The sequence below is a fragment of the Desmodus rotundus genome, chromosome 4 (assembly GCF_022682495.2).
Source record: "Desmodus rotundus isolate HL8 chromosome 4, HLdesRot8A.1, whole genome shotgun sequence".
Taxonomy (NCBI): domain Eukaryota; kingdom Metazoa; phylum Chordata; class Mammalia; order Chiroptera; family Phyllostomidae; genus Desmodus; species Desmodus rotundus.
The window spans coordinates 101,931,515-101,959,326 of NC_071390.1; the positions used below are offsets into that span (position 1 = coordinate 101,931,515).

Genomic DNA, 27,812 nt, shown 5'->3' on the forward strand with positions numbered 1-27,812 from the left:
TTGCTCTTAAAAATATATATTTAAATACATACATACATACATACATACATATATATATATTTAGTACTTGATTTGAGAGAGAGACAGAGACAGCCAGCCAGAGACAGCGGCAGAGAGAAACCTCGATTTGTTGTTTCCCCCTGTTTGACTCTTGTATATGCCCTGACCCGGGATCAACACTCACCGTCGGCGTATCCCGACGGAGGACGCTCTAACCAACTAGCTAAGTGGCCAGGGCTGGAGGGCTGCTGTCGGAGCACGAAGTTGCCAGCGGGCTCCGACCCCGAGCTCTCCGGGTCGCCAGGTGCGGGCGGCCGCTGTCCTTGACTGCTGCAGGGGCTCCCGCGGGAGGAGCGGGGACTGCCTGGCGGCGCGCCGCCCTCGAAACCCCGGGCGCGTAAGGCGCTCAGCTCTCGCGCTCTTCCTCTTCCCCCTCCCCACTTTTTTTTTTTTTTTTTTTTTTTTTTGGTCGGAGGAGAGAAAACAGTCTCGCGCTGGGGTGTGAGCACAGACGAGAAGTGGAAGAGCGGCACACCCTCCTCCAGCCCGCCCAGCCAGCCCCGGGCGGGGAGGGGGAGGGGGGCGGCGCGGGACGAGGCGGGGCGCCCACGGCGAGCGCGCTGCAGCCCCACGCCAACAAGGCCCGCGGACCTGGAGGGAGCCCCGCGCAGGCAGGATGATGCTCCTGAGGGTCTCCGGGTCTTGGCGCCCGCGGCGGCCGCCGGCTCTCAGCACCCCGGGCCGATCGGGGCGGCGGCCGCTGACGCCCCAGGTAAGGCAGCCGGCTCCGCGCGGTGGTCTCGGGGGCAGGGGCGGCGGCTGGAAAAGTTTGTTGGGGGGCCACTGCTGTGGAATGGAAGCCGAGTGGCCGGGAAGTTCACTTCGTTTTCGCGCGCTGGAGGACCCGACAGTGGTCGCGGGGCAGGAGATGCGAGGCCGGGGTCACGCCAGGGGCCGAAGTCAGGAAAGGTCAGGGGGGAGGAGGCGCGCGGGTCATCACCTCGGCCCGGTTGGGATGCGGGGACCCTGGGGCTGCGGCCCTGGGAAAGCAAAATGCCCCGGGAGGAGGTTTCTCCGCGTCCGGACCGTGATCCGGAGTGAAGTTTCAGAGCCCGCTGTGCCCTAGCTGGGTGGTCGATGCCCGAGGGGGCTAACGAGGGGGCTAACGATGAGGCCCAGAGGTCTGACTGCTCCAGTGGGGACCGTGGTCGGAGTGACGTTTCCATCCTGAGAGCCGCGAGCCCCTCCCCTCCCTGGGAGAGGGAAAAATAACTCGCGTTTTGCTCCGAGAGCAGAGCGGGGTGAATCATGAGCGTGCGCTGTGAGTAACAGTTGGCCCGACACAATGGCCCCACGGACTGCGTGGACCATTTGCTTGGAGGAGGGAGGAGAGTGGATACGCACTGAAAAAGACACAGGAAGCAGGGGACGGTGCCGCGTGTTACTGGGGCTGTGAGAAGGAGCCCGACCTCAGCCCACTAAGTAAAAACAGCCTTTCAATAAGAGCCTTCCACGTGTGTGGTTCCGAAGGACGTAGTTTCTGAGTTGTAGTTTGTAAGCACCCCCGCCCCCCACCCCAGATTAGTTTCAGTTGTCGAAGGGAAAAATATTTTTTATCTTTTAGCTGTGCAGTTTGAAAGAAAAGCAGAAAGCAATGCCATAGTCTTTTCACTTTCACTTCCTGTTTATTTTTTTCCTGCAACTATCTCAGGGCTTCAGAGATTAGATTGATGCAGGAAATATTTAATTGCATTTTAAAAATGCCTTCCCTATGTTTGAAAGAATGGGGGAAACGTATTATATAACTAATACCTAGGAAAAGGGGCTAACTCCTTGCAATGTAAAATGGTACATTTAATAGGGTAATTGGAGAGATAGGCTTTCCCACGTTGTAAATTGTAGTTTTATAAGTGTAGTACTTTACAGTCAAACATATACCAAGCAGTAAAACAACACAATACAAGGAATACCCTTCACCATACACTGTTTAAACATAAATGAATGATTCGGTTTTTTATTACATCCAACATTTTTGAGTAGAATTTTTATGGAACCCAAAACCGCCCACCCTCAAATGATCAGTCTAAGCCGTTCCCCACCCACCCCACCCCCGGATTTCCCACCTGATGCTGCATCTAGGGTAGTGCCATACATAGCACACTGCAGCGCAGGGAAAAAGCCCAGTGATGTTTGCAACCTGACAGCTTGCAATGAGTTGTCATTAATAGTATCTCAAGTGAGTGCTCCTGATTATAATTGGCCTTTTCTGAAATTATGAGTGTGCCTTATAGGAATTTAGTAACTTTGAAAAATACACAGTTTTCATTCTTCATATGGTAGGTACGCCAGTGTTTTTGTGGGGAAAGTTTGAAATTGATTTGTGTAGCAAAATTGCATTTTAAAGAGCACACATTACATCTGGAGCACAAGAGAGCAGGAACATGTTGCATTACATTTGTCCAAGGCTGGCCTAGTGCCCATGGTCACGATTTGGTGGAAGCACCTGTGCGTGTCAGCACGGCTGTCAGTGTAATTTGTGGCTCCTGTTGGCCTTCCCATCCTGCAGGACTCCGCTCTGAATGGTTATGGCACCTGGCTCTCCGATAGAAAGCCCTGGTCTGACAGTACCTTTCTTAATTTCAGTTTTTTGCTGTTTAGTTCGAGAAACTCCCTAATATGATTTCAAGAACCCCATATAGCATTTGAGTCCCTACATAAGCTATGTTAAAAACTTAAAAAACAGTCAAGTATACTTTGCAGAGAAGTTTAAGTGTGAAGTGTGCCTTTTTAAACTTCGAGAAACAAAACATGTCTTGTTTTAGGTCCCACCACCAAATGTTCATTCACAAATTGTTTTCATCTTTTGAATTTCATAGACATGTCACTGTGACACTTTCCTACCATTCTGTCTAGCGCTTGTAACTGGCACATTGTATTCTCTCTCTTGAGGGGAGTGATTGGTTGCATGTTGGTGATTGTACTTACACTAATAGAAAAGACATTTGATGCTGCGGTCTCACAGTCATTCTAGACAGGCTTGTGCATTAAATATTAAACATTACCATCCTCCTGACACTTCGGTATGAGTACTAGGTTTTTTGTTTTGGGTTGTTTTATTTTGGTTTTACTGTTTATTGCAGTTTAACAGTATTTGTGCTATTTTGCAGCAAACTAAGCTAGGAAACCATTCGGTATCTTGGTAATAAGTATTTGTTGAATGAGGTACTTATGGGACTTAAGGTAGAAAACCTGAAGCTAACATTAGTTGATTTAATAGCTGTATAAACTAAATGCGTTTACATCACAGAAGAGAAATGAGCGTCTAAGTTAGTTGGTGTTAATCTGATTGGAACACCGAGTTTCAGACTGGCCCTGCCACCACTTAGCCCTGTGCACCCAGTCAAGTCATTCAGTCTATTTGGGCCTGATTTGAAAACAAAGGGACCTGGTCAAAATTATGACTAAACTATAGGTCATCTGTCATTCAGAACTCCCTGAAATCTAGCTGAACAGAAGTCCTCCAACTCTAAGGGTGTGAAGGAGAAGCCACATTAAGACTGGTCGGAGGGGCAGAGATGCAGAATGGCTGGCCCCACACCCATGCTTGGTAAATAAAAATTGGGAGGGATATCTCGGCTCTGGAGGCCCCCCTTGAGCAGGGAGGGGTTCCAGCCTCACAACAGCCTCCCCGCCCAGGGTTCCAGTGCCAGGAAGAAAAGTCCCCATAACTTCAGGCCATAAAAACCAGCGGGGATTGTGGCTGAGTGAGATGGAGGGCTGGAGTCCCAGGCAGTTTATCTTAAAGGGCCCATGCATAGACTTACTCAGAGTCCCTCTCTTCGAGCATCAGTACTAGGGTAGCAGCTCAAAAAAAGCATCAGGGACACAACGGGGAAGAAATGAAATGTCTGTCATGAGGGTAAGAGTCTGGAAGGGCAGCTTTCTCCCAGACAGGAGTGCTAGCAGAGGCCATTGTTCCTTTTCTCAGACCTTGCCCCACAGAGCTGGCAGGTGGGCACCATATCTGAGTCTACATCAACTTGACTATGACTCTTTGCTCTGAGCTGGTGATTCCCTGAGACCCCACTCCACCAACTTGCAGGTCCACCCAAGATGTTTCAAATAGTTTTTCCATACAAATGGCTTATCTTGGCTCACACTTCATACTTCCCTAAAACAGGGGTGTCAAACTCATTCTCACTGGGGGCCACATCAGCCTTGTGGTTGCCTTCAAAGGGCTGAATGTAACGTTAGGACTGTATAAATGTAACTACTCCTTAACTAGGGGCAAGGAGCCTGGTGCTGCTGCCGGGTAGAAACAAGGCGCCGGCCAGGGTAAAACAAGGTGGAGGGCCGGATTTGGCCCGTGGGCCTTGTGTTTGCCACCTGTGCCCTAAAATTGCTCAAACAAGCAGCATCTGGCATCGGCTTGCCCCATACCTCTCCTTAAATGGCTCCAGGCCTGGTACTAGCAGCAGCTGGCCTTGGTTCTTAGCTTGGCCTCACTTGGGCACCGCCAAACCCAGCATGAAATATTCAATGAGATGAAAAGCAAGAACGTACAACCAAGATTACTGTATCCAGCAAAACTGTCATTTAGACTTAGAGGACAGGTAAAGAGCTTCCCAGATAAGAAAAAGTTAAAGGAGTTCATCACCACCAAACCAGTGTTATGCGAAATGTTAAAGGGTCTTCTTTAAGAAGAAGAAAATTTTTAAAAGATCTAAAATATGAACAATAAAAATGGCAGTAAATATATATATCTATCAACAATTGAATCTAAAAACAAAATAAATGAACAAACAGAACAGAAACAGACTCAGATTCAGAGAACATTTTGATGGTTGCCAGATGGGAGGGGTTCGGGGGGATGGGTGAAAAGGAGAAGGGATTGAGAAGTACACATGGGTAGTAACAGAACAGTCATGGGGCTGTAAAGTACAGCACAGGGAATGTAGTCAGTAATATTCCGTAACTATGTACGGCGTCTGATGGGCTCAAGATTTATTGGGATGACCACTTCATATGTTATGTAATGTCTGATCACTGGCATTAATACAGTATTGTTTAAGTCAACTGTAATTGAACAATAAAAAATGATTTAAAAAAAGAAAAGAAAGGCACTTGTCTAATTGGTCTCAAAAGTCTTTTCTATGTATAAAATTTCCGTTTTGTTACTTTACCAGGGGATATAAGTATGCTGTTGAATACAGTATTGTCCGTGTCAGATTGGTTCTCTTAATGGCTGAAAAATCCTCTCTTTTATGATTTTAGATGGTCAGTAGAGTGGTAGTTTTACCTAGTGATTGTAATAACTTTTCCCTTTTAAAAGAAATCAAAATGTATTCGATTGGGTGAGCAGGTCGTAAGTTTCGCTCTAATACTCCCTCCTGTTATTATCAGTGTGTCTGTGTGTGAAATGTTGCTGATCCAAGAGTGTCTAGCATTAGAACCCTAAAACCATGACATAATAGGCACTTTCAGCTAACCTACAGGCTGTATACCAATGTATAATAAAACAGCATTATATAAGACGTATTCTAGAGCTGTCTTCTTTCTTGATCCTGTTTAATTTACCACAGTATTAATTTTCCTGGGTTTCAAAACATTCCAGCTCCCTGTTCTCTGAGCTATTTAGACTGTGTAGTATTGGACCCCAGCCCAAATGTTTTCACTGAATTTTCCACATCGTCATCCCTCCTAAGAAACATCCCTGTGAAACGGGACAGATAAAAGGTGCCCTTTAAAAGGACTCAAGGGACAAATTGCTGTCTAGTATCAGAATCGCTGACTTTCTCCTGAGCGGATGTGGGCTCTCTGGTCCAGACAGTGAAGTACGTAGCCAGGGGCGTTCTCTCTCTGCACTTGCTGCCAGGAAGATCAGGGGTCAAATTTTAGACGCACCTTCTAAAAAATGTGAGAGACCTTGTGGTATGCATTTAATGTGTTTGCCATACTCCTGGTTTCATCTACTCTGCCCTCATTTTTCCCTCCATTTGTGCCATCGTCCATTTTTCTGTAATAGCATTTTAATGGGAAAAAGTGATACATGAATAAGATTTTAAGACATTTTAAAAATCAGTGCTTTGATGTTTGAACAAATATATTCTAAGTAGTTGCAGGTCAAAGTGTGGAAAACCAATCTCTTTCTTGTCCAAGTAGTTTCCTTGGTGTTTTGCCCATAGAAAGTGCCCCGTATCGATTGCATTGAATCGAATTGCTGTAAGAATTTAATTTTGATGCTGGCTCTCTTAAAGGAAATGTGATTGTGCTGAAGTTGTTCACTCCCCTCTCACCCGCCTTTTTTCCTCTTACTACCCTCATCTGCCCTAAATCTTCCTGTTTCTACGATCCCCACCTGAATTAAAATATCGTTTGGGACAACTGCCAAGGCCTGTAAATCTCTTTATTCGGAGAGTTTCCTATATATTTTGTTAACTGAAAAATGGTGTTATTTGATTTTAAATTATTTTTACCTTAGTTACAGGTCTGAGCTTTTGTTTGGCAGCTCTTTTGAGGTTAATTAGATTTTTGTCTGGGATTTAGAATATTGCTGAGAGATGATGTATGAAATCTGCACTGTAAACACCGCCCACTGAAGAGAATTTCTCTGAATAGATTTGAGGGCACGAAATAGGGAACAGTGGAAAGAAAGGCAAGAAAGAGATGGAACTAGAGTTGAAATATCTGTAGCCTGTGAGCAGAAACAAAAAGTGAAATAAAACATTAAATCTCATATCAAGAAACTGACAGATGTGCAAAACATATTGTGTCAAATTTTAGGGAGCGAAGTCTTCAATATTGACAAGGATGAGCCCACACTATGAGTTTTAAGATATTAAGATTGAGTAGGTGATTTGGTTTGTACACCTGCCATAGACGCAGGTGGTAATCCTATTATATTCAGCTCCACTGAGAACTCTAGCTATTGTTGAGAGATGTGGTAGGAATATTTTTATAATGAATGCATTGCTCACATCACAGTTCTGGGACCTAAAGATGAATTAGCTTCTTTTCAGCCTCGTAGGCTTAACAGTGAATAATGAATGCCGTGAACGTGACTGGGGGAAGGAAGAAGGTGACACTCCTTTTGACAAATCCCTGTTGTTTTCCTGACTCGTAGTGTGTATGTATGTTTGTGTGTTCATGTTCACTTTTGGCTGTCTTTTTTGCTAAATATTTTGTTTGTCTTTGGTATAGCGTTTTCCTCTTAGTCTGCGTAGGATACTTAAAGAGGGGATTTTAAAGGGTGTTGATAAATTAACTGCTCTTTCTGCTGGTAATGCAGCTGGAATATAAGCATTTTTATTAGAGAGACTGACAGTAATGTGACCATACTACCTGGAAAAAAATTACTTTTAGAAAACATTTCACAAACAGATCAACATGGCATTGGCTGACTAAGGCCTTGCTAGAGGATATTCTTGTAACATTTTATAGTCTGATAACTCCTTTCTGTAACTCTGCTTTCAGAAAGTTTCAGATAATGTATAATAAAGCAATTTATACTTTTCAGGAAAAGGCATGGCTTCTTAGGACCTTGTGCATGTCCCGTCACAGCTTCGCTATTAGTGAAGCCACAGTGAACACGCTGCGGTCGATTCAGAAATCCGGTTCTGGCCTCAGCCCTCCAGGCTCACTTCGTGTTCCATGCCTTCGCAGCCCACAGTCAGCCCTGCTGGACTGACGCCTCCTCCCATGGCTGGTCGTGTGTTTTCACCCCTTGCGCTTAGTGTTTATGGTGTTCCTAGGCAGCGTTGTCTCCTTCGGTCACCCTCTTGAATTCTGTTCTTGCTCCAAGGCTGAGTCCCAGTGCCCACGCACCCTCATCCCGCCCTACCCCAGTTTTGATGAGGTTTCTGTAGGTTTCGGCCAGCAGGAGTTACACGTTCTTTTTCACTCCCACAGCACTTCAGCACTCACCTCGTTTTACCATGCATTATAGTTAGCTGTGCTTCTGTGATGTCCTGCCCGCCCCCGGATTCTCCCAGCACTATTTCTCCTCTTCTCTGATGGCCTCTGCCCTGCCACAGCAGGTGCGTAAGAAAAGCTTGTCGGGTACAGAAATGAGTGAATGGATGGTGAAGACTCAAATATTATATAGACTTCCTCAATGGTGTGTTCTCTTCAGGTCTTACCTTCTCAGTTTCCTCTTTTCCACTTAATCTAGCCAGGGGGTCACCTAAAGCCTTTTAATCTACTTTTTATGATATAAGCCTTGAATAATTGGAGATTTTTAAAAAGTTAACCAAAATCAACTGTATACATACTGTATTTTTCATGAAAAGAAAGCAGTAGTCTTAAACCATATTTTCGTTAATTGCTATATTTCTGCATGAGGATTTTTGAAAGACACAATTAACATAATGTAATACAACAAATTCTGTAAGGACAGCCTGTCGGATGAGTACCTTCTCACCTGTTCTGAAGTGTGGTGTTGATTCAGGATGGTTACTCAGGAAGGTGACACTTGTCTCCACAGACAAGGGCTCGCTAAATGGGGCTCAGAGTATTAGATCATACTGGTTTTACATTTGTGAAGTGCTGTTTTGTGATTGCCAAAAATTATTTGTTAGTACTAAATGCTTAATCATTAAAACTTAAATAATTCAGAACATTTAAAAAATCAATTATAAAAAGACTATTTGTAAGATACAACTTCTGGGCAAAATATAAAGTTAACCTTTTGTAAAATAACCTCCCCCCCCAAAGGAATATAAATTTTGATTAGGAAACAGCAGGTCTTCTCCTGCAGTAATGCTTCCATTACTATCCAGAAGCAGAGCATACTCTCCTTTGGAGGATGGAGTGACTGTCAGTGAAATTATCACCTACTGGTCCCCCAGTGCCTGGGAATGGGTCAGGGGTGGCCCTTAAGGAGGATGTACAGCAAAATTTGTTGAATACGGTTGAATGTTCACATACTGGATAACAACCCCATATAGAGTTTGTCATTTATTTGTTTTACTTTTACAGCCTAAAATCTGAGGCTTTTGAATGTAAATAGGGACTTCTTAAAAATCTGTAAGGCTCACGCAGGGACTGTGGCCGTTGTGCCAATATTTCAGGTTTTGGGGGCAAAATGGATAAGCAGGATGGTAACGGAGGTTCCAGGTGCTACCTGAGCCTTTGCTATTACATGTGCTGCTGCCACCCTCACCAACTCCAAGAGCTGGTTCCAGCTTGATTCCTAAAAATGGTCTGATGGGAAGTTTGGCTTCTCTTTCCCCATCCTGGTGAGGGTGGTCTGCTTTCACATGGGGATGCCACTTCTCATGCTTTGGGTTCTTCATAGCTAAGTCCTAGTCTGTGACATTTTAATTGCCCACAGTTTTCTTTCCCCAAGGGTGGGTTTTGCCTTTTTTTTTTTTTTTAATGAGAGTTTATTTAGAAAGTCACAGAGAAGTGAGCCATAGAAGAAACGGGCTTAGGAAACAAGTTACAGAGGCAAAAGAAGGGCTCCTGGAGCTTAGGAAAGAGAGGCAAGGAAAATGCACCTGGGGGAAGGGGAAGGAAAGCAGATATGCTCCAAGGAGAGTCAGGCTGGGTCCTCCATTTTGGGGGTATTTATTTGGAGGTCTCAGGGGAGGATCCCAGTAGAATATTCATCAGCTTTCCAGTGTGTCCTTTCTGGGTTGTGGTCTGTACTGATTGGTCAGCGCCAGGGCAGGGGGTCGTTAGTCAGTGCAGCTGGTCCTAATGCCAGCCATGGTATCTCTTGTCTGGTTTTGCTGCTTTGCTGGGCCTGGAGCTGGGGTTTTGCCTTTTATCTAAGCCCTGAGATTCCAGTGGAGGAATTGTGGTGGCTCATGTAAGTACCTGCTGAAAGCTTGTTTCCAGTTGGCTCATGAGGATCAAATAAACATCAGAGACAATAAATACTAAAAGGATTCAGGGAAAGAACATTGAAGAGTTGAGAAGAGGTGAGACTTCAACCAAGCTCTGAGAGCAGGCTCAAGGTTTAGCAGACATATTTGAGTGGGAAGATTGGGCATCAGCACACAGAGTGGAGCCCGAAGTGGGTTTGGGGGTCCAGTAAGAACTCCGATCAGTCTGAGCAGGCTGAAGGAAGTATTCCCTGTGGAGGGCGCTCTTCGGTCTGACTAGGATGAGAATTTTTGAAAGACAGTGTCTTAAAATCTTACAGGACTTATGTTTATTGCATTAAACTGTCACAAACTATTATCCTGTAAAGAATTATTTCTAGAAAAAACAAAATCTCTGTTCTTATTAGTTTGAATAATTCTGGGCAAAGCCACACCAAATTAAGTAGATTTCTTTACTACAGACTTCCAGGACTTTACTTTGCTAATGGGCATTGGCACAATCTGAGAGTAAGAAAGAAGTTGATCACGGACCTTTTTTATTCTAAAACCTTCCTAGTAACTTCACCCAGAAAAGTGGCCCATGGGATACAATTTGGGAGACATTACATTAACACATTAGATTGGGGATGGGTTATGTTGAAAGACACATGCAATCCTGTTAGGTCCTAGCCTTACTTTCTGAGGCATAACTAATATTCCAGCTCTGGTGTATTGGACCAATCCTACATGCTACATTCTTCAGCCTTCTTTGTAGCCAGCATGTGACCAAGTCCTGGATAATAACCTCCACGGTACAGAAGTGCAACTTTTAGTTTACATCCTTATTTAGGAATGTAATTTCTCCCTTCCACCCTTTTCTCCCTGCCATGGGCTAGAATACATATGTAGAAGAAATGAGCCAGCTGGACCCTGCAGGGGCATACAACCCTCTAGGCGAGGGTGGAACAACTAGATAGAAGGGCCCCGGATCCCTGGATAACCTTACTGTTGTCTTACCTCAACTGCCTACCTGTTAGAAAAGCAAACATATCTCTTATTTGAGTCCCATGTATTTTTAGGTCTCTCTTTTTTTAGATTTTACTTCTTTATTTTTAGAGAGAGGGGAAGGGAGAGAGAGAAGGCGAGAAACATAGATGTGAGAGAGAAATGTTGATCTGTTGCCTTTGGGGTGTGCCCCAACCAAGGACTGAACCCGTAACCCAGGCATGTGCTCTCACAGAGAATCACACTGGTGACTTCTGGCTCTGCAGGACGACGCCCAACCAGTGGAGTCACACTAGTTAGGGCTTTAGGTCTCTTTTTAAACGCAGCTTGGCTTGTGCCTTATTATGTCAAGTGGAGGACCAGCCCAGCCAAAAGTCTCTGACTGGAGAGGTTAAAGCAGAAGAGCAGAGACATGATGACATGGATGCTCTGGGGGGCTCTCAGAAAACAATGCTACAGAAGCCACAGGCACGAAATAGAACAACAGCCAATACATGGATGTAATGTGCTTTATAGAGCTTAACAGTTTCCCTCGTGCCGCCTCTACCTGTCACCCACCGATTCTATGTCCAGTTAAAGGCTAGCTTTTAGTTGACCACTTCCACAAATAAATGGTTTCCCGATTACTAGATAGAAATTGTATTTCCTCCCTACATCTGTGTGTACTTCACTCATTTTACTCCTCACTTGGTGCTGGTATACTCTCCCTTGTGTCAGGGCTTTGTGTTTCAATCTCACCAACAGGCCAGCCTCCCCCATTTATTCTCCTAACTTCTGAAGTGCAGGTGTCTTATATCTTTTATATTTTCAGGCATTTTATGTGTTTGTGTTTCTTTTTTTAATTGTAGTTTATTGATTATGCTATTACAGTTGTCCCAGTTATTCCCCCTGTGCCCCCTTCCACCCAGTACCACCTACTCCCTTGGGCAATCCCCACACCATTGTTCAGGTCCATGGGTCATGGGAATAAGTTCTTTGGCTACTCCATTTCCTATACTGTACTTTACATCCCCATGGATATTCCATAACTACCTATTTGTATTTACTAATCCCCTCACCTCTTCACACATTTCCCTCACATCCCCACCCCCACCCATCTGGGAACCATCAAAATACTTTGTATATCCGGAGAACCAAGATGGCGGCGTAGGTAGACACACTGCGCCTCCTCGCACAACCAGAACTGACAGAGAATCGAACAGCAAGGGGGACCAACACCAAGGAAACAGAAAATAATCATTCATCCAGACTGGTAGGAGGGGCGGAGACGGGCACCGGGGTGGAGAGGACTCACGTGGCTGTGGCGGGACTGAGACTGGCGGAGTGTGGGACAAATGGCGCAGGCAGTCCGAGCACTAGCAGACCCTGCGGTCACACATTTGCACAGATAAACCCAGAGGGCCGGACTCAGAGTGGCGGAGAGTGGGGCAGGCAGAGTGGCGGATAGCACATTGCGGCACCACATTCGCCCACAGATAAACCGGACGAACGGCGGGCAGAGAAGCAGACCGCTGCGCAACCCAGGGCTCCAGCTCGGGGAAATAAAGCCTCAAACCTCTGATTGAAAGCGCCCCTGGGGGTTGGGGCGGCAGGAGAGACTCCCAGCCTCACAGGAGAGGTTGTTGGAGAGACCCACAGGGGCCTAGAGTGTGCACAGGCCCACTTACTCGGGAACCAGCACCAGAGGGGCCCAGTTTGATTGTGGGTAGCGGAGTGAAAGACTGAAATCCGGAGGAGAGTGAAGCGGGCGCCATTGCTCCCTCTCGACCCCACCCCCACGTACAGCATCACAGCGCAGCGACCAGCATTACCCCGCCCTGGTGAACACCTAAGGCTCCGCCCCTTAAAGTAACAGACGCGCCAAGACAAACAAACAAAAAAAATGGCCCAAATGACAGAACACTTCAAAGCTCCAGAAAAAATACAACTAAGCGACGAAGAGATAGCCAGCCTATCGGATGCACAGTTCAAAGCACTGGTTATCAATATGCTCACAGACTTGGTTGAATCTATTCGAAAAACAGATGAAAAAATGAAGCCTATGCTAACAGAAACAAAGGAAAATGTACAGGGAACCAATAGTGATGAGAAGGAAACTGGGACTCAAATCAATGGTATGGACCAGAAGGAAGAAACAAACATTCAACCAGAAAAGAATGAAGAAACAAGAACTTGGAAAAATGAGGAGAGGCTTAGGAACCTCCAGGACACCTTGAAACGTTCCAACATCCGAATTATAGGGGTGCCAGAAGGAGAAGAGGAAGAACAAAAAATTGAAAACTTATTTGAACAAATAATGGAGAACTTCCCCGATCTGGCAAAGGAAATAGACTTCCGGGAAGTCCAGGAAGCTCAGAGAGTCCCAAAGAAGCTGGACCCAAGGAGGAACACAACAAGACACATCATAATTACATTACCCAAGATTAAACGCAAGGACCTACGTCCAAGATTACTATATCCAGCAAAGCTATCATTTAGAATGGAAGGGAGGATAAAGTGCTTCTCAGATAAGGTCAAGTTGAAGAGGCTCATCATCACCAAGCCCTTATTATATGAAATGTTAAAGGGAGTTACCTAAGAAAAAGATCAAAAATAGGAACAGTAAAAATGACACCAAACTCACAGTTATTAACGACCACACATAAAACAAAAACGAGAGCAAACTAGGCAAACAACTAGAACATGAGGGTTGTCAATAAGGGAGTGGGAGGGGGAGAGGGGGGTAAAGGTACAGAGAATAAGTAGCATAGATGATAGGTGGAAAATAGACAGGGGGAGGGTAAAAATAGTGTAGGAAATGTAGAAGCCAAAGAACTTATAAGTATGACCCATGGACATGAACTATGGGGGGGGAATGTGGGAGGGAGGGGGGTGGGCAGGATGGAGTGGAGTGGGGGGGGAAATGGGACAACTGTAATAGCATAATCAATAAATATATTTAAAAAAAAATAAAAAAAAAATAAAGCCCAAAAAAAAAAAAAAAAAAAAAAAATACTTTGTATATCCAAGATTCTGTTTCTGTTCTTCTTGTTGCTTAGTCTGTTTTTTAGATTTGATTGTTGATGGACATGTATTTATAAGCCATTTTGTTGTTCATAGTTTTGATCTTCTTTTTCTTAAATAACTCCCTTTAACATTTTATATAATAATAATTTGGTGATGATGAACTCCTTTAGTTTTTTTCTTGTCTGGGAAGCTTTTAATCTGGCCTTTGATTCTAAATAATATCTTTGCTGGGTAGAGCAATCTTGGCTGTAGGTTTCTGCTTTTCATGACTTTGAATATTTCTTGCTAAACCTTTCTAGCCTGCAAAGGTTCTTTTGAGAAATCAGCTGACAGTTTTATGGGAAGTCCCCTGTATGTAACTAACTGCTTTTTTCTTGCTGATTTTAAGATTCTCTATCTTTAACCTTTGGCACTTTAATTATGAGGTAGGTGTCTTGGAGTGGGCCTCTTTGCATCCATCTCATTTGGGACTCTCTATGCTTCCTGGACTTGCATGTCTATTTCCTTCACCAAGTTAGGGGAATTTTCTTTCATTATTTTTTCAAATGGATTTCCAATTTCTTGCTCTTTTTCTTCTCTTTCTGGCACTGTTGTGATATGAATTTTGGAAAGCTTGAAGTTGTCCCACAGGCTGCTTATACTATCCTTGTTCTTATGGATTCTTTTTTCTTATTGTTCTGATGATGGTTGTTTTTTTGCTTCCTTATGTTCCAAATCGATTTGATTCTCAGCTTTATCCACTCTACTGTTGTTTCCCTGTAAATTGTTCTTTACTTCAATTAGTGTATCCTTCGTTTCTGACTGGATCCTTTTTATAGTGTTGAGATCCTCACTAAGTTCATTGAGCGTTCTTATAACAGTGTTTGGAACTCTGATAGATTGCTTATCACCATTTTGTTTAGTTCTTTTTCTGGAGTTTTATTCTGTTTCGTTTGGGCCATGTTTCCTTGTCTCCTCATTTTGGCAGCCTCCCTGTGTTTGTTTCTATGTATTAGGTAGAGCTGCTATGACTCCCAGACTTGGTAGTGTGGCCTAATATAGTAGGTGTCCTATATGGTCCAGTGGCACTGCCTCCTCCACTATCACCCAAGCTGGGTACTCAAGGTACGCCCTTCAAGTGGGCTGAGTACACCCTCCTCTTGTAGTTGAGCCTTGATTGCTGTTGGCAGGTCAATGGGAGGGATTTACCCAGTCCAGTCAGCTGCAAGGACTGGCTGTGACCGCTTATACCAATTGCAGAGGCCTTCCATGGAGGATCAGCTGTGCAGGGTCAGGGTGGTTGTGCTCTGATGTGATCTGTAGCTGTGCACTGGGTGACGGGCTCTCGGGTTTCCGGGGTGGTGCAGGCCAAGGTCAGTCCCCACTGTGTTCTGCCTGGGACCACCCTGCCTGAGCAATAAAGCAATCTGAGGTGGTTGCTTATGGGCTCTTGTGCTGGGCTTTGAGATTCCCAGGCAAGCCAAACTATGAATCTAGACTGGCTGCTGCTAGTGCTGGCACTGGGGCCACTTAGCAAGAGGTATGGGAGCTAGTGCCTTGCTGAAGCTGTTTGTTGCTTTTTTGAGAGGATTTAGGAAGTTGTGAAGCATGAGCCAAGACCAGCCATTCATATGGAAAAGACAACTTTCATAGCTTGAGTGTGCCCATAAGTTGGGTGGGACAGAGCCTCAGAAATCTCCAGGGTTGGGCAAGCAGTGTTAGCCAGGTTGACGGGGTCTCAGTTATGGCACCTACCTGCTGTCTCTGTGGCTTCATGGGGGGAGGGTTCAGAAAAGGGACAGTGGCCTCTGCCTGCCTTTCTGTCTGGGAGAAAGCTGTCCCCCAGCTCTTGCCTTGATGCCAGACACTTCAGTTTCTCCCCATATGCCACTGGTGCCTTTGAAGCCTCTACCCTGGTGCTGGAGTTCAGAGGGAATGAGTCCGAGTAAGTCCATGTGTGGGTTCTTTAAGAGGAACTGCTTGGGACTGCAACAGTTTCTTCCACTGACTCAATCCCTGCTGGTTTTTGTAGCCAGAAGTTTGGGGGACTTACCTTCCTGGCACTGGAACCCTGGGTTAAGGGGCCTGGTGTGGGACTGGGACTCCTTGCCCTGGAGATATCCCTCCCGAATTTTTATCCACCGTATGTGGATATGGGAACAGCCTGTTCTGTGTCTCCACCCTCCTACCAGTATGGATGGATGTGGTTTCTTTAATTCTGTAGTTGTCAGATTTCCAGTTAACTCAATTATTGATGGCTCTGAGTGATAGTTCTATAGTTTAGTTGTAATTTTGATGTGGTTGTCCAAGGAGGCGAGCCATATTTACCTATGCTACTGTCTTGAGTGGAAGTGTTCTTTGAGTTTCTTATTCTGCCCATACAGATGCTTATAGTGGTGCTAAATGATGAGGCCTAAGAAGGTAGCTGCCACCATCTTTATGAACAATGATGTTGGTCTAGCCCAGGTGCTGGTAAACATCTCCCATAAAGGTCCAGAAGCAATTATAGAGAATGGAAATGAATGGGCATGTGTGTGTTCCAAGGAACTTGATATGCAGAAATGTCAGTAGGCCAGATTTGGGTCATAGGCCCTAGTTTGCCAGCCTCCAGTCTGTAGACTCTGGACCAGGATTTGGGCAGTAGTAATGGATTCTGCTTTAGAAGATGAATCTGGAACCGGCAATGCAGTGTATGTAGAGAAGTGAGTGCTTTAATGAGGACCAATCACAAAGTCATGGTTACTGTGTATGAAGCTGGAATAACAACAGCTGGTACAATGGAAATACAAGAGGAAGATATAAAGATGTTTCAGGGCTACAGCAGATTAGGGCATAACTACGGGGCCACAGTGCCTGGCAGGTATGAAAGAAGGAAGAGAGTGGGAAGGCTGAGACTAAGGTAATGAGTTGCTGCCCGAAGTCAGAGAAGCAATCAGAAGCCTGCGGTGAGTTCTAATCACCATGGGACAAGTGACACAGTGGGGGTAATGGTGAAGACTGGGGAGGGAGTGTTCGAGAGGCAGTGCCCTGGCACAGGCATTTGCTTCAGTAGGTTTGTTTCTCTTTGGAATTATCATTAGACCGTGGTACATGTTGTCTTTCATCTGAACCCAGCATTAGAACTTAGTGTATATATGTTTTTCCTCCCTTTTCCTTTCCCAAACCTTTTTTTTTTTTAAAGAATTTTCTGCTATTTCTGTTGGCTAGAGTAAGCTATGTCTCTGAAACAAAAGACTCAACAATAATTACACTTCCACATTCTTTAAAGCCAGTATTTTTTCTCTCGGGAAGTGTTCTGAGGTGACCTTTTCAGGTCAGCAGCAACTCTGCTCTGCACAGTCATTGAAGGACCCATGCTGACCAGCTCTTCTGTCATCTCCAACATATGGCTCCCAAAGTCCAAAGAGCCTAGAATGTGTGTTTAGGCTAGGCCTGGAAGTCCTATTACATGTCGCATGATGTGTGCTAATGTTCCATTGCCTCTTTCTTTGAATGTGTCAGATGGCCACATTTAGCTACAAGGGGACCGACAGATGTTATCCTGGTTGGGAGCCACATTCCAGCTAAAACCCAATTACTGTGGAAGAGGGGAGAATGGATTTTAGTGGACTTCAGCTGTTTCTGCCTCTGTCCCTTTGGCCAGAAACAGGACAGTTTTGCTCTTTTGCGGGCACTTAATGTCCAAGGCTCTGGTGAGCTTCATTTATATGTGTTCCATACCAGTAGATATTGGAAAACAGGGAAACTTAATTTCTTTCTGGAAAATTTAAAAAGGAAATGGTGAAAATGTGGCATTTTTAATTTGGGCTGGAACAGGAATATTTGACACCTCGTTGGGCTCATTATGAGCTGCCCTCCAGGCTGTAACTTAATAGGAAGGGGTGTAGTCTCACTCGTACACTCTAAGCTGTGGGAGGAAGAAATAAATTCTGATGGTTCAATTAGAGTTTGAAGCCAGAACTCAAGTTTATGCAATGACACCTGGCCAGGAGGAAAAGAAGTACCGTATTTTTCGGGCCATAAGATGCACCTAGGGTTTAGAGGAGGAAAATAGGGAAAAAAATTTTTGAGGGAAAAAATATGGTAAAATATTTAATAACTAACCCCTCCGCCCACAGCAAGCCAGGTAAGCTACATTTGGACAATAAGACGCACCCCCATTTTCCTCCCAAATTGGGGGGGCGTCTTATAGCCCAAAAAATACGGTATTATTGAGAGAAGATGCTGATGATATGGTTCTAGGAAAGGACTTCCTTTAGAGAAATTGTAGTGATTAATAGCTAACGGAACAAAGTAGAAGTTAAAAAAGTATCATGCATCTCTAGTGTATGAATTTAGTGGCATTTTGTAGGCTAGCCTGTTATAAATACAGTCTTAAAATGCAATCTTAAATTGATACTTAGGGTGCTTAAAAGATGCTAGTGTGCTAACTCTGCTTTAGGAAAAAAATGTGCCTTAAATCCTTTTGGCTTATATACAGGCTTTTAAATTTTAATTTGCCAGGCTTGGATATCACTGTTGATCAGTCTTAAATGCACAACTTTGATTGACTTTGAGATATTAGAACTTTTTTCCTCTCCAATGCTTTTCATGTACTTCAATATAATTATTGTTTTATATAATGGAATGATTAGATTGCCATAAATACATTCCTTGAACTTGGACACTATATATAATTGTCTGTGAAACATAAATAACACTTTAATGAAAGAGTTGTCCAAAGGGCTATTTTTTATATATAGTAATATATAAAAGTACATGTAGTCATACCTCAGTGCTCATTGGCTTCAGAACTCGTCAAACCCTGTACTTGTCACATTTTGACAAGAAAAAAATGTTTCAGCACTTGGAGCTTGCTCAGGACTTGTCACACTTGCTAGAACTTGTATGAGTCACGATGCTACCCTGGAAGAGAACATGCTTCATCTTTTGGTACTTGTCGGTTTTGACATTTTTCACGAGTTCTGGAACAGATTAATAATGAGTACCAAGGTACCACTGTAATAGGAAATATATATAATTAGAAATATATAATATTATCACTAATAAGAATGTAGTATGACATTATGAACTGTGTCTGTGCGTGGTCTGGCAAGGTCAAAACAAATAAAGTCATGCTAGGTCCTATAGAACTGTCATCTTTTTCTGGAGGCTTATTATGCCTATTCCATACTGTGGCTGGTTAGCCTGGCCTTGGCGAGCATGTGTCACCATTGCTGTAAGAGCAGTAAAAGAAAACCAATCGAGCATTGCTACAGAAGGCAGAGGTTGTCTCTCTCTGTTCTTTTAATCCTCCCCTGAGGATATGTTTATTGATTTGAGAGAGAGAGAGAAACTTTGATTGATTGCCTCCTGTATGTACCCTGACCTGGTATCAAACCTGAAACCTACATGTGTGTCCTGACTGGGAATCAAACCCACAACCTTTCGGTGCACAGGATGACACTCCATCCAACTTAGCCACCCAGCCAGGGCCAAAGTTTCCCTTAATGAAGAAAAAAAGTAGGATGCATAAATTGTAGCTTGAAAGTTAGTCATGTGCAGAGAATCTAGCAGTTCCAGTTGATCCACAAGCCACCACCTATGAACATTGGACTTCCAGAACACGAGTGTGGCTCCTGACACACTGCTCTACTTAAACTATTTGTATATATACCGACCATTCACCAATGGGTAGACTACTGCTTAAAATACAGGGCTCTTAAGTTGCTAGTGGAACTCAGGCAGGAACTAGAAGAGCACTGGGGAAGGCTCGGTGCTGCAGGAGCTTGCTCAGTGAACACGCCAGAACCAGAAAGCAAAACTGTTCCCTCCCTCAGTGTCTCTCCAGTGCCCTCTACTAACAAAACTTGAGTGCCGACCAGAAAAGGAAAAGTATTCGAAGGGCCCAGACCCACTTTCACAGAAAAGTCAGGAAGGGTGAATTTGGAGCTTTCGAGCAGTAAATTGGTAACCATCACAGGAAGGCTGAGGCAGCACCTGTGCAGTACTTGGAAGTGGCGGCTGCGCTCAGAAGCATGGCCTGCCTGGGGCGGCCACAATGGGGTGGGAGACAGAGGTCACACCGTGGCGGGGGCACTGATGGAGGAGTGGTCACTTTGATACAGTGCTGTAGTCTAGACCAGAAATCAGGGAAACAGCACTTGAATGTTCCAGGAAGAGAGAATACAATGCAAAGGGAAAGAGCTAGGTCAGAGAGATCTGAAAAAAAAGAAAAGATATGAGACTTACATGAGGAAGTTAGAGTGAATAGATAGGAAGATCAGGGGTGGATTACTGAGAAACCAAGAAGTAGAGTTGTAGGGACCTTGGTCAGGTCCAGATCAAAAATGGGAGGTCAGCTGGGGTGACCTAAGGTCCCTTTCATCACTTAACGTTCTGTGAGGTCTCCTAGGTACGCAGTCTCCGGTCTGCCACAGTCAGACACTGCTGAAGTGTGGAGACGGATGAACGCAGATTGGCTGGCTAAAAGTTAGTCCACTGGTGTGCATCCCTTTCTTCCCACTCCTTACTCTGCCTCCCCCACCAGGAAAAAACTTTGGGTTGCTTCGGGGGTCCACCCTGCGGCCGCGGGCCACATGCGGCTCAGGATGGCTATGTGTGCAGCCCAACACAAAATCGTAAATTTACTTAAAACATTATGAGATTTGTTTGTGATTATGTGTCACAATGTATTTAATGTGTGACCCAAGACAACTCTTCTTCTTCCAGCGTGGCCCAGAGATGGCAAAAGGTTTTGTTGTAGTATTATTTATGTGATTTTATTCTTTCTGTAAAGGTTTGGGATTAGAGTGTTTGCTGTGAGGCTTCGCCTGGAAGTGGCACAGGTGTGCTCCTTGTAACTGTTCTTCATTTGAGCGTAAGCACAGGTGTTCCACGTGTGTAATGAATCCAGGTCTCATTTGTTTATTCAGTTTAGCGGGACTGCCACCATTTAATTAGTGAAGTCTAAGATTGTGCCCGTGACTAGGCACTGTGATCAGTTGTTGCTGTGCTTGCAGTTAATGTGGAAATAGCAAAGTGTGAACTCTCTTGGACAGAAAAGGTCCATTACTTTAATGGACCTTTGGAACTGCTTCAGGATGAAATATCTTAATATTTATAATTACCCTGCTTATTTAAAGCTATTAGACAGTAGAAAAGGTCTTTCATAGGCACAAGAGTAGCCATTACAACTACTACTATTATATTTCAGCATAGTGATGTTCTTGGTTTTAGAACTTTAGAAAACACCTTTGTGGTCTCTGTTAGTCATCTTGCTTTTTTTGGTAGCTTTACTTTTAAATATACAGTTACAGCAAAGTTGGCTGTCTTAGTGGGACATGACTTTCATCAACTGTCCCTGACCTAAGAATTTGGAATTGGGTCTAGGATAGCCATCTCTCTTGGAGGCTCTTCTGAAGAGTGGAGCTGTGTAGTTGGAGCTGATTGGTAATTCTCGTTTTCTACCATGCGGACCAGGAAGCAATGAACATTGTTTCGTAGTGATAAAGCAGAATGATACTAACATGTCAAGAAAGGGGAAATGAAATATGGATCAGGAGGACTTTGCAGCCTCAACCTGACTCTTCATTCCCGAGCTCTAACCCATTCCCGAGGCTTCGCCGATCCTTCCCTTCAGGCTCCATGAGAGACATTCCTTTCCTTCCAGTGAATCTCATTGTTGCTTAATTAAACTAAGTCAAGTAGAAGCTTGTTGCTTTCATCCATATGACAAATATATGTGAAGGTCATTCAAACTTCTAAGAAAAACACTAAGATCTTGGTAGAAAAATGGGCAAAGAACATAAATGATTCTTAGAAAAGGAAACTAAAAATTCCTAATAAATATATGAAAAATAGTATCACTGATAGAGAAGTGCAAAAACGACAGTGCAATGGATATCACTACCATTTTTAACCTATCAAATTTGCAAGGAAAAACAGGTAATAAGTATCCAAAGCGTAAAGCATGTCATGATGTGAGAACTCTTCCGGGCTGCTAGTGAGAGTCAAAGTGATTGTATAATTCAAGAGTCCTGGCAGGAAACAGGTGGGTCACTCAGATAAGGATAATTAGAGGAGAGTTTGTATGTAAAGGAGTGTTCACAGAGGTGGGGGTGCGGGGGAAGCACAGGGATGGTGCAGGGACACTGGGCTGAGTTGGGGAGAAAGTGGGGGGCTAATGGGCCAAAGGCCACCTTGAGGGGAGGGCCCGGCTAGATAGTCACTCAGAAACCAGGTCCTATTGTTCCTTTAAACATTCACATTCCTTAAAACTAAAATTGCAGAATTCTCTGTCTTACTGATCCAGGCTAAGACTTCAGGTACTTTATTAAATCATTTTTAATGAAGAAGCTAATTTTTTCAAAGTCAAATTTCTCAGTGTTGTTTTCCTTTGTATACGAGCAGCTGTTGAAGTCAGCCCTCCTTTCGTTTACTATACGTAATGATAGCTAATACACAGCCTATGCTGGACGCTCAGTTACCTCACTCAGTCTCTGTAATAAGGAAGAACTCAATTTCCACCTTCCTCTGTAGGGAGATACTCAGTTCTTCCCTTCTGTGTGTTGCTTCACTGTGAGTCTCTGTACTACTACTCACACTCACTTCTGATCCTTCCAGTCACCAAATGTGTGGGGGGGTTTCCCACAACAACAGTCAAGTCTCCAGTACCAGCTGGGCATCATTTAACTCAGTTCTGACACACTCTGCCTGGAGGCAGGGCCAGATCTCACAGGTTAAGGGCCAAGTCCCACAAGACTGCCGCCCTCCTCCCCACATACATTTAGATGCCAAATGCAAGCCCAGGTTATCACCTGTGCTTCTGACCAACTGGCTATAGATCAGAGAGTTCAAGGACACCCACTGCACGTCTGATTAATTTGCTAGAGCTGCTCATAGACTCAGGAAAACATCTACTTACATTTACCAGTTTATTAAAGTCTATGATAAACGATACAGATGAACAGCCAGGTGAAGAGAGACACTGGGAAGGTCCCAAGTGCAGGAGTTTCTGTCCCTGTGGAGTTCAGTGTGTCACCCTTGTGGTGTGGCTGTGTTCACCAGCCTGGAAGCTCTCTGAACCCTGAACTTCTGGGGTTTTATAGAGGCTTCCCCTCGCATAGGTACAATCAATTATTAACTCAGCTTTCTTCCCCTTTTCCCTCTCTGGAGGATGGGGGCAGGTAAGACTGAAAATTCCAGGCTTCTAACCATGGCTTGGTCTTTCTGGGACCACCCCCATCCTGGAGCCCACCCAGAGTTGCCACACTAGAACAAGAGATGCTGCTGGAGCTCTTATCACTTAGGAATTCCAAGGGTTTATGGGCTCTGCAGGAACCAGAGGCAGGGACGTTATGTGTACATACGTATTTTTTCTATTATCTTATAGCCCCTCACCGAAGCCCTGGGAGATGGGCACCCACGTTAGCCATTGCTGAGCACCTGATGAAGCAGCAAAGCCTCAAACCAGGCCTGCGCTCCCAACAGCTCTGCTTTACTGTCCATGTGTCTTCTCTCTTTGAAAAGAAAATATAAAACAATATATTTTCAGGCTTTGATTATGCTGGTTCAGTTGAAAAAGACCTTTGGACACACTTGATTGTTTCATAGTCATTGAAATGGATACTTGAATTCTGTTAAGAGCTGTGAGATTAAATTTTAATGCACCACAAAGATGACCTAGCATACTAGTTTCATGTGGAAACTTTTTTATGATGTTAAAGTGTAGTTTCCTAAAACCCTTAAAATTTTTTTTCAAATAAATAAATAGCTGAATAAAGGTCCAAATTAACTGCCTTATTTTTTTCCTTCAAAAGATGTAGTGGACTTTCAAAGAGGAAATTCAGTAAATTAACATCAGTTAGTTAAAGGAGACTTTAATTGTTTTGCAGAGTCAGTCAGTGATTTCAGATAATCCCGAGATATTGGTCAAGGAACTTCAAAAGACAATTTGTGTCAACATGATATTTTAGAGGCAGGTTATGGCAAAGTTATAGTTAAACTAGTACATGGCTCCCGTCCCCCACCAAAGAAAATAGTCCGGTGTCTTAAATTTTAAAGCTGTTCTTTTAAGTACTCATAAAATAGCCCATTTTAATATAGTTCTTGAAAGTTGAGAAGTGAGGAGCAGAGCAGAGCTGTCCAGCCGGAGAGGGGCCTCGCCCCAGAGCCACCTCATGGCCATGCTGCTCCGCAGCCGCGTTGCTTCATGACTGAGCTGGGGCCCTACGGAGCTGTCCCCCAGCCCCGCTGGTCACACGGCCCTGCTATATCACAGCTGAGCTGCTTGCACGGAATCAAGTTTCCTTCTTCACTGCACCAGACTGGCCATTCCTGTTGGCGTTGAATTAGCCCCAACAGCCATTGGTTGACAGTTCACTTAAACTGGACAGTCTCGGAGGTCAGGGACCATGTGTGACCCTTTTGTACTTTGAAACGCATAGTTCTGGATTAGAAACATGAGTAAGCAGTTGATTGATTTCTACTTTCCCTCCATAAGCATATTTTAGTCGGAACTCTGGTTAAACCTTACATTTAAAGCAAAGCAGGATCACCACGTAGAGTTTTGTGAGCTGTGTACTTACTAAAGGGCGCTACATCTAAGAGGGGGCATTTACATTGGAGACATTGTGGACAGGTAAATTCATGAGTCTGAGGGCGGGGAGCTGCCTTGTAAATTCACTCAAAGGCAGCGACGGTCAGTGCAAAATTCCAGACCATAGCCTCAGAGAAGAGATTTATGTATTATATTCCACTTTAACTTATTCAGAAATTAAATCAAAATAAAAATAATAATTGAACACTGACTGAAAATGGAAAATCAGAGAAGAAATAATGAACTAAGTCCTGTAAAGACACATCAGTTTTTTAAAAATTACTTTTATAACAGGTTGAAACCAAAGTTTATGGGAAAAGAGAGTATTCTCTTAAAAGGTATATTCTAGATTTTAATAAGAATCAGTGATTAAATGACTAATTTATAAAGCCATGTTTTGAGTGTTGTATAATTAGAGATCATACTCTAAGTTTTTCTAAGAAATGAGTACATATAAAAATAATAGATACAAGCCTGTGCTGGAAGCTTTGTAAGTGAATTAAATTCTGAAGTATTTCTTAGATGTTATAAGTAGTAATTTTGCTTTTTAAAATTTGTACTGAAAAAATTATCCCAGTAGAAATGAAAACTTGTACTTGTACCTATTTCAGTTTGTAGATTTGAAATAATTAGAAGAAAAATCCTAAGTGGTTAGTGGCTGTAAAATGATCTCAAGTATAGAAACTTGTAGCGAGTTGCAAAGAGTCCCCCTGAGGGGCAGATCCCAAAAGTTCATTTGCTTGCCATTTAAGGAGTTGGTTTTTAAAAACTATTTAGGTTAGCAGTAACCTTCACCTTTACAGTTGTAGAAGCCAAATCACAATTTTGTGACGGCCTCTTCACCTTAATGTCTTAACTATAGGGCAGTGTGGAATTGTGGCTGAACGGGCAAGAATAGGATAAGTTTTGTCTCCTTAGTGGCTTATGGTCCCAAGGTCCCCTAGATGTGGGGCCTTTTTGCCTGTCATGGGGTTACAGCTTCTGAAACCAGGCAGGATGGTTCCCAACAGTTTCCATCTTATCTAGTTATTTTATTGGATTTAAAAATTGAGCTTTCCTTTTTTTAATAGGAAAGGCCAAATAAAAAGAGTAAAGAAAGAAACCAAATGTGGGGAACCGTTCCACACGTGGGAAATGTGACTCAGCCCCCACTCGGAAAAGCCGGTGGGGAGCGAGGTGGGCAGGCAGGACCCACGCCCACGGATAGGTTCTCCAGTGGGAAATCAGGCCTGCATTGTACCCAGACTGCTATGAGACTTGCTCTTGCTAAAACTCCCTCACCCTGAATTGAGGCAGCAGATGTTTACTGAGTATCTTTAACTTCCTAAAGTCTGTGCTAAACCACCCAAGTATGGAGTGTGACCAGTTTCCCCCTTGAGCTGTAACATCCTTGTCTTTGAAGTAATTAGCAGTATTCTGTCCTTTGTTGTCCTTAAAAGGTAATCACCTGTGATGAACCTGTGCATAGTAAATGAGGACCATCCTCGATGTAATATTCCCAGAAAAGCAATAAAAGCCTGTCCAGGCGGGGATCGGCTCTCTCTCTCCGGCTCTCTCTAGCCCTCTCGCCCTCTCTCACTTAGAGAGTGGCCATGCCGTCCCTTTTCCTCCACAGGATTCCTGTAGTCTGTGTGTATTTGTGTATTACAGCCACAACACCGGATCCTGCGGGCCGGGATCCGCGTCAACCAAATGAGTTTTTAAAATTTAGTTTTTATTTTTATTGGATTAGTATGTACATACATTATTTATCAATAGTTTTTTTGTGTTGACCTCTATGAAAGATGAGGAATTAGATTTCTTCACTCCTGCCCCATACTTGTCTCCTCCCTATTCTCTCTATAAAGTTACAATCTTAGCTCAGTATACAGGGTTTACCTTTTTGGGACTACATGAACGCTAGAAAACCATGGTTACTTCTCATTTTCTAAGATTTATCTTGCCTAAAGTTAAACATTGTTGGTCCGTGTACAAGTGTGCGTGCACAAGCTTGCACTTCATTTCTTTGTACCACTGAATAGTTCAGTCTTCCTTCAGTTATATAAATCTCTCTCTCTTTTTTAAAGATTTTATTTACTTTTATAGACAGAGGGGAAGGGGGTAGAAAGAGAGGGAGAGAAACATCAATGTGTAGCTGCCACTCACATGCCCCCTACTGGGGACCTGGTCCGCAACCCAGGCATGTGCCCTGATTGGGAATTGAACCGGTGACCCTTTGGTTTGCAGGTCCGTGCTCAATCCACTGAGCTTTACCAGCCAGGGCCCAGTTGTATAAATCTCTTAGTGCATTGAAACTCATCACAAATCCTTTCAGTTGCATCATCTTGAGGAAGTCTTTCCTGGGGCCTCTTCCTGCCCTGTCTGCTGCATAGCTGTCACCTTGTCATCTCTCTCCTGTTGGATCCTGGTACCTGGAAAACTTTCTTGCTTTATTCACTCAGTTCAGTAGAGCACCTGTTCCAGTAGATTGAGAGGAAGGGTATTACATATGTGAACGATATACATTTTAAATGCATTGCATTGAGTAGTTTGGTTACATTGGCTGCAGGTTGGAGTCTAGATCAGAGAGTATTATTTTCCTTGCGATTTCAGAGGCATTTCTCTATTGTATTTTAGCTTCCATTGTTAAGTCCAGTGCCATTTTGATTCTTGACCCTTGGTATGAAATCTGTTTTGTATTTTTAGTATTTTTGGAAGTTTGTAGGACCTTTTCTTTGCCCCACAAAGAAATTTTGTGTTCAAAATTTTCATAAAGATGTCTTCATCGTGATGTTGGCTACTTGATACAGCAGCTTTTAGCTCTGGGAATTTTTTTGTTTAATTGATTTTCTCCATTCTTTTTTCTGTGATTGAGCTTTTTAGAACTCCTATTTCTTTAGATATTGGAACTTGAGAATTGATCCTTTATTTTGCTGTTCTGGTTTTTTCTTTCTCAATTTTTAAAAAAATATTAGTTATTGATTTTGAGAGAGAGGAAGGGGGAGGGAGAGAAAGAGATAGATAGATAGATAGATAGAGAGAGAGAGAGAGAGAGAGACTGATTTGGTGTTTCACTCATTTATGCATCCACTGGGTGCTTCCTATATGCGCTCTGACGGGGGATCAAACCCGCACGCGACCTTGTTATGTCAGGATGATGCTCTGACCAACTGAGCTACCAGGCCAGGGCTTTTTCTCTCTTAATTTTTATTTCTTGGCCTTTTGTTTTTACTTTCTGGAAGATTTTCTTGATCTTTTAAGTGTTCATTTGAAGTTTTCCTTTTCTCCTATTTAATTTTTTATTTCCCAAGAGCTCTCTTTTATTTGCTGAATTTCCTTCCTTAAAAAGTATAGCACCCTGTTCTGCTTTGCTGATGTAATGTCTTCTCATATGTCTGAAGATACTAATGAGAGGGTTGGTTATTTTCTTCTTGACTTACCCTTGTTTACTTCAGATT

General features: G+C 43.6%; 1 protein-coding gene across 4 annotated transcripts in view; it reads left to right on the forward strand.

The window, feature by feature from the left end:
- The first annotated feature begins 501 nt into the window (after nucleotides 1–501).
- MCUB (mitochondrial calcium uniporter dominant negative subunit beta) overlaps nucleotides 502–27,812 on the forward strand; it is an 80,184-nt gene continuing 52,873 nt past the window's right edge. For 2 of the 4 annotated variants that reach the window (XM_053923354.1, XM_053923355.2), the window contains exon 1: nucleotides 504–772. In XM_053923354.1, coding sequence (XP_053779329.1) covers nucleotides 677–772 — 96 coding nt within the window. In that variant the 5' untranslated portion in view covers nucleotides 504–676. Of the gene's footprint in view, nucleotides 773–27,812 lie in introns of all 4 variants that reach the window. The other 2 variants (XM_053923352.2, XM_053923353.1) reach the window with 2 other exon arrangements.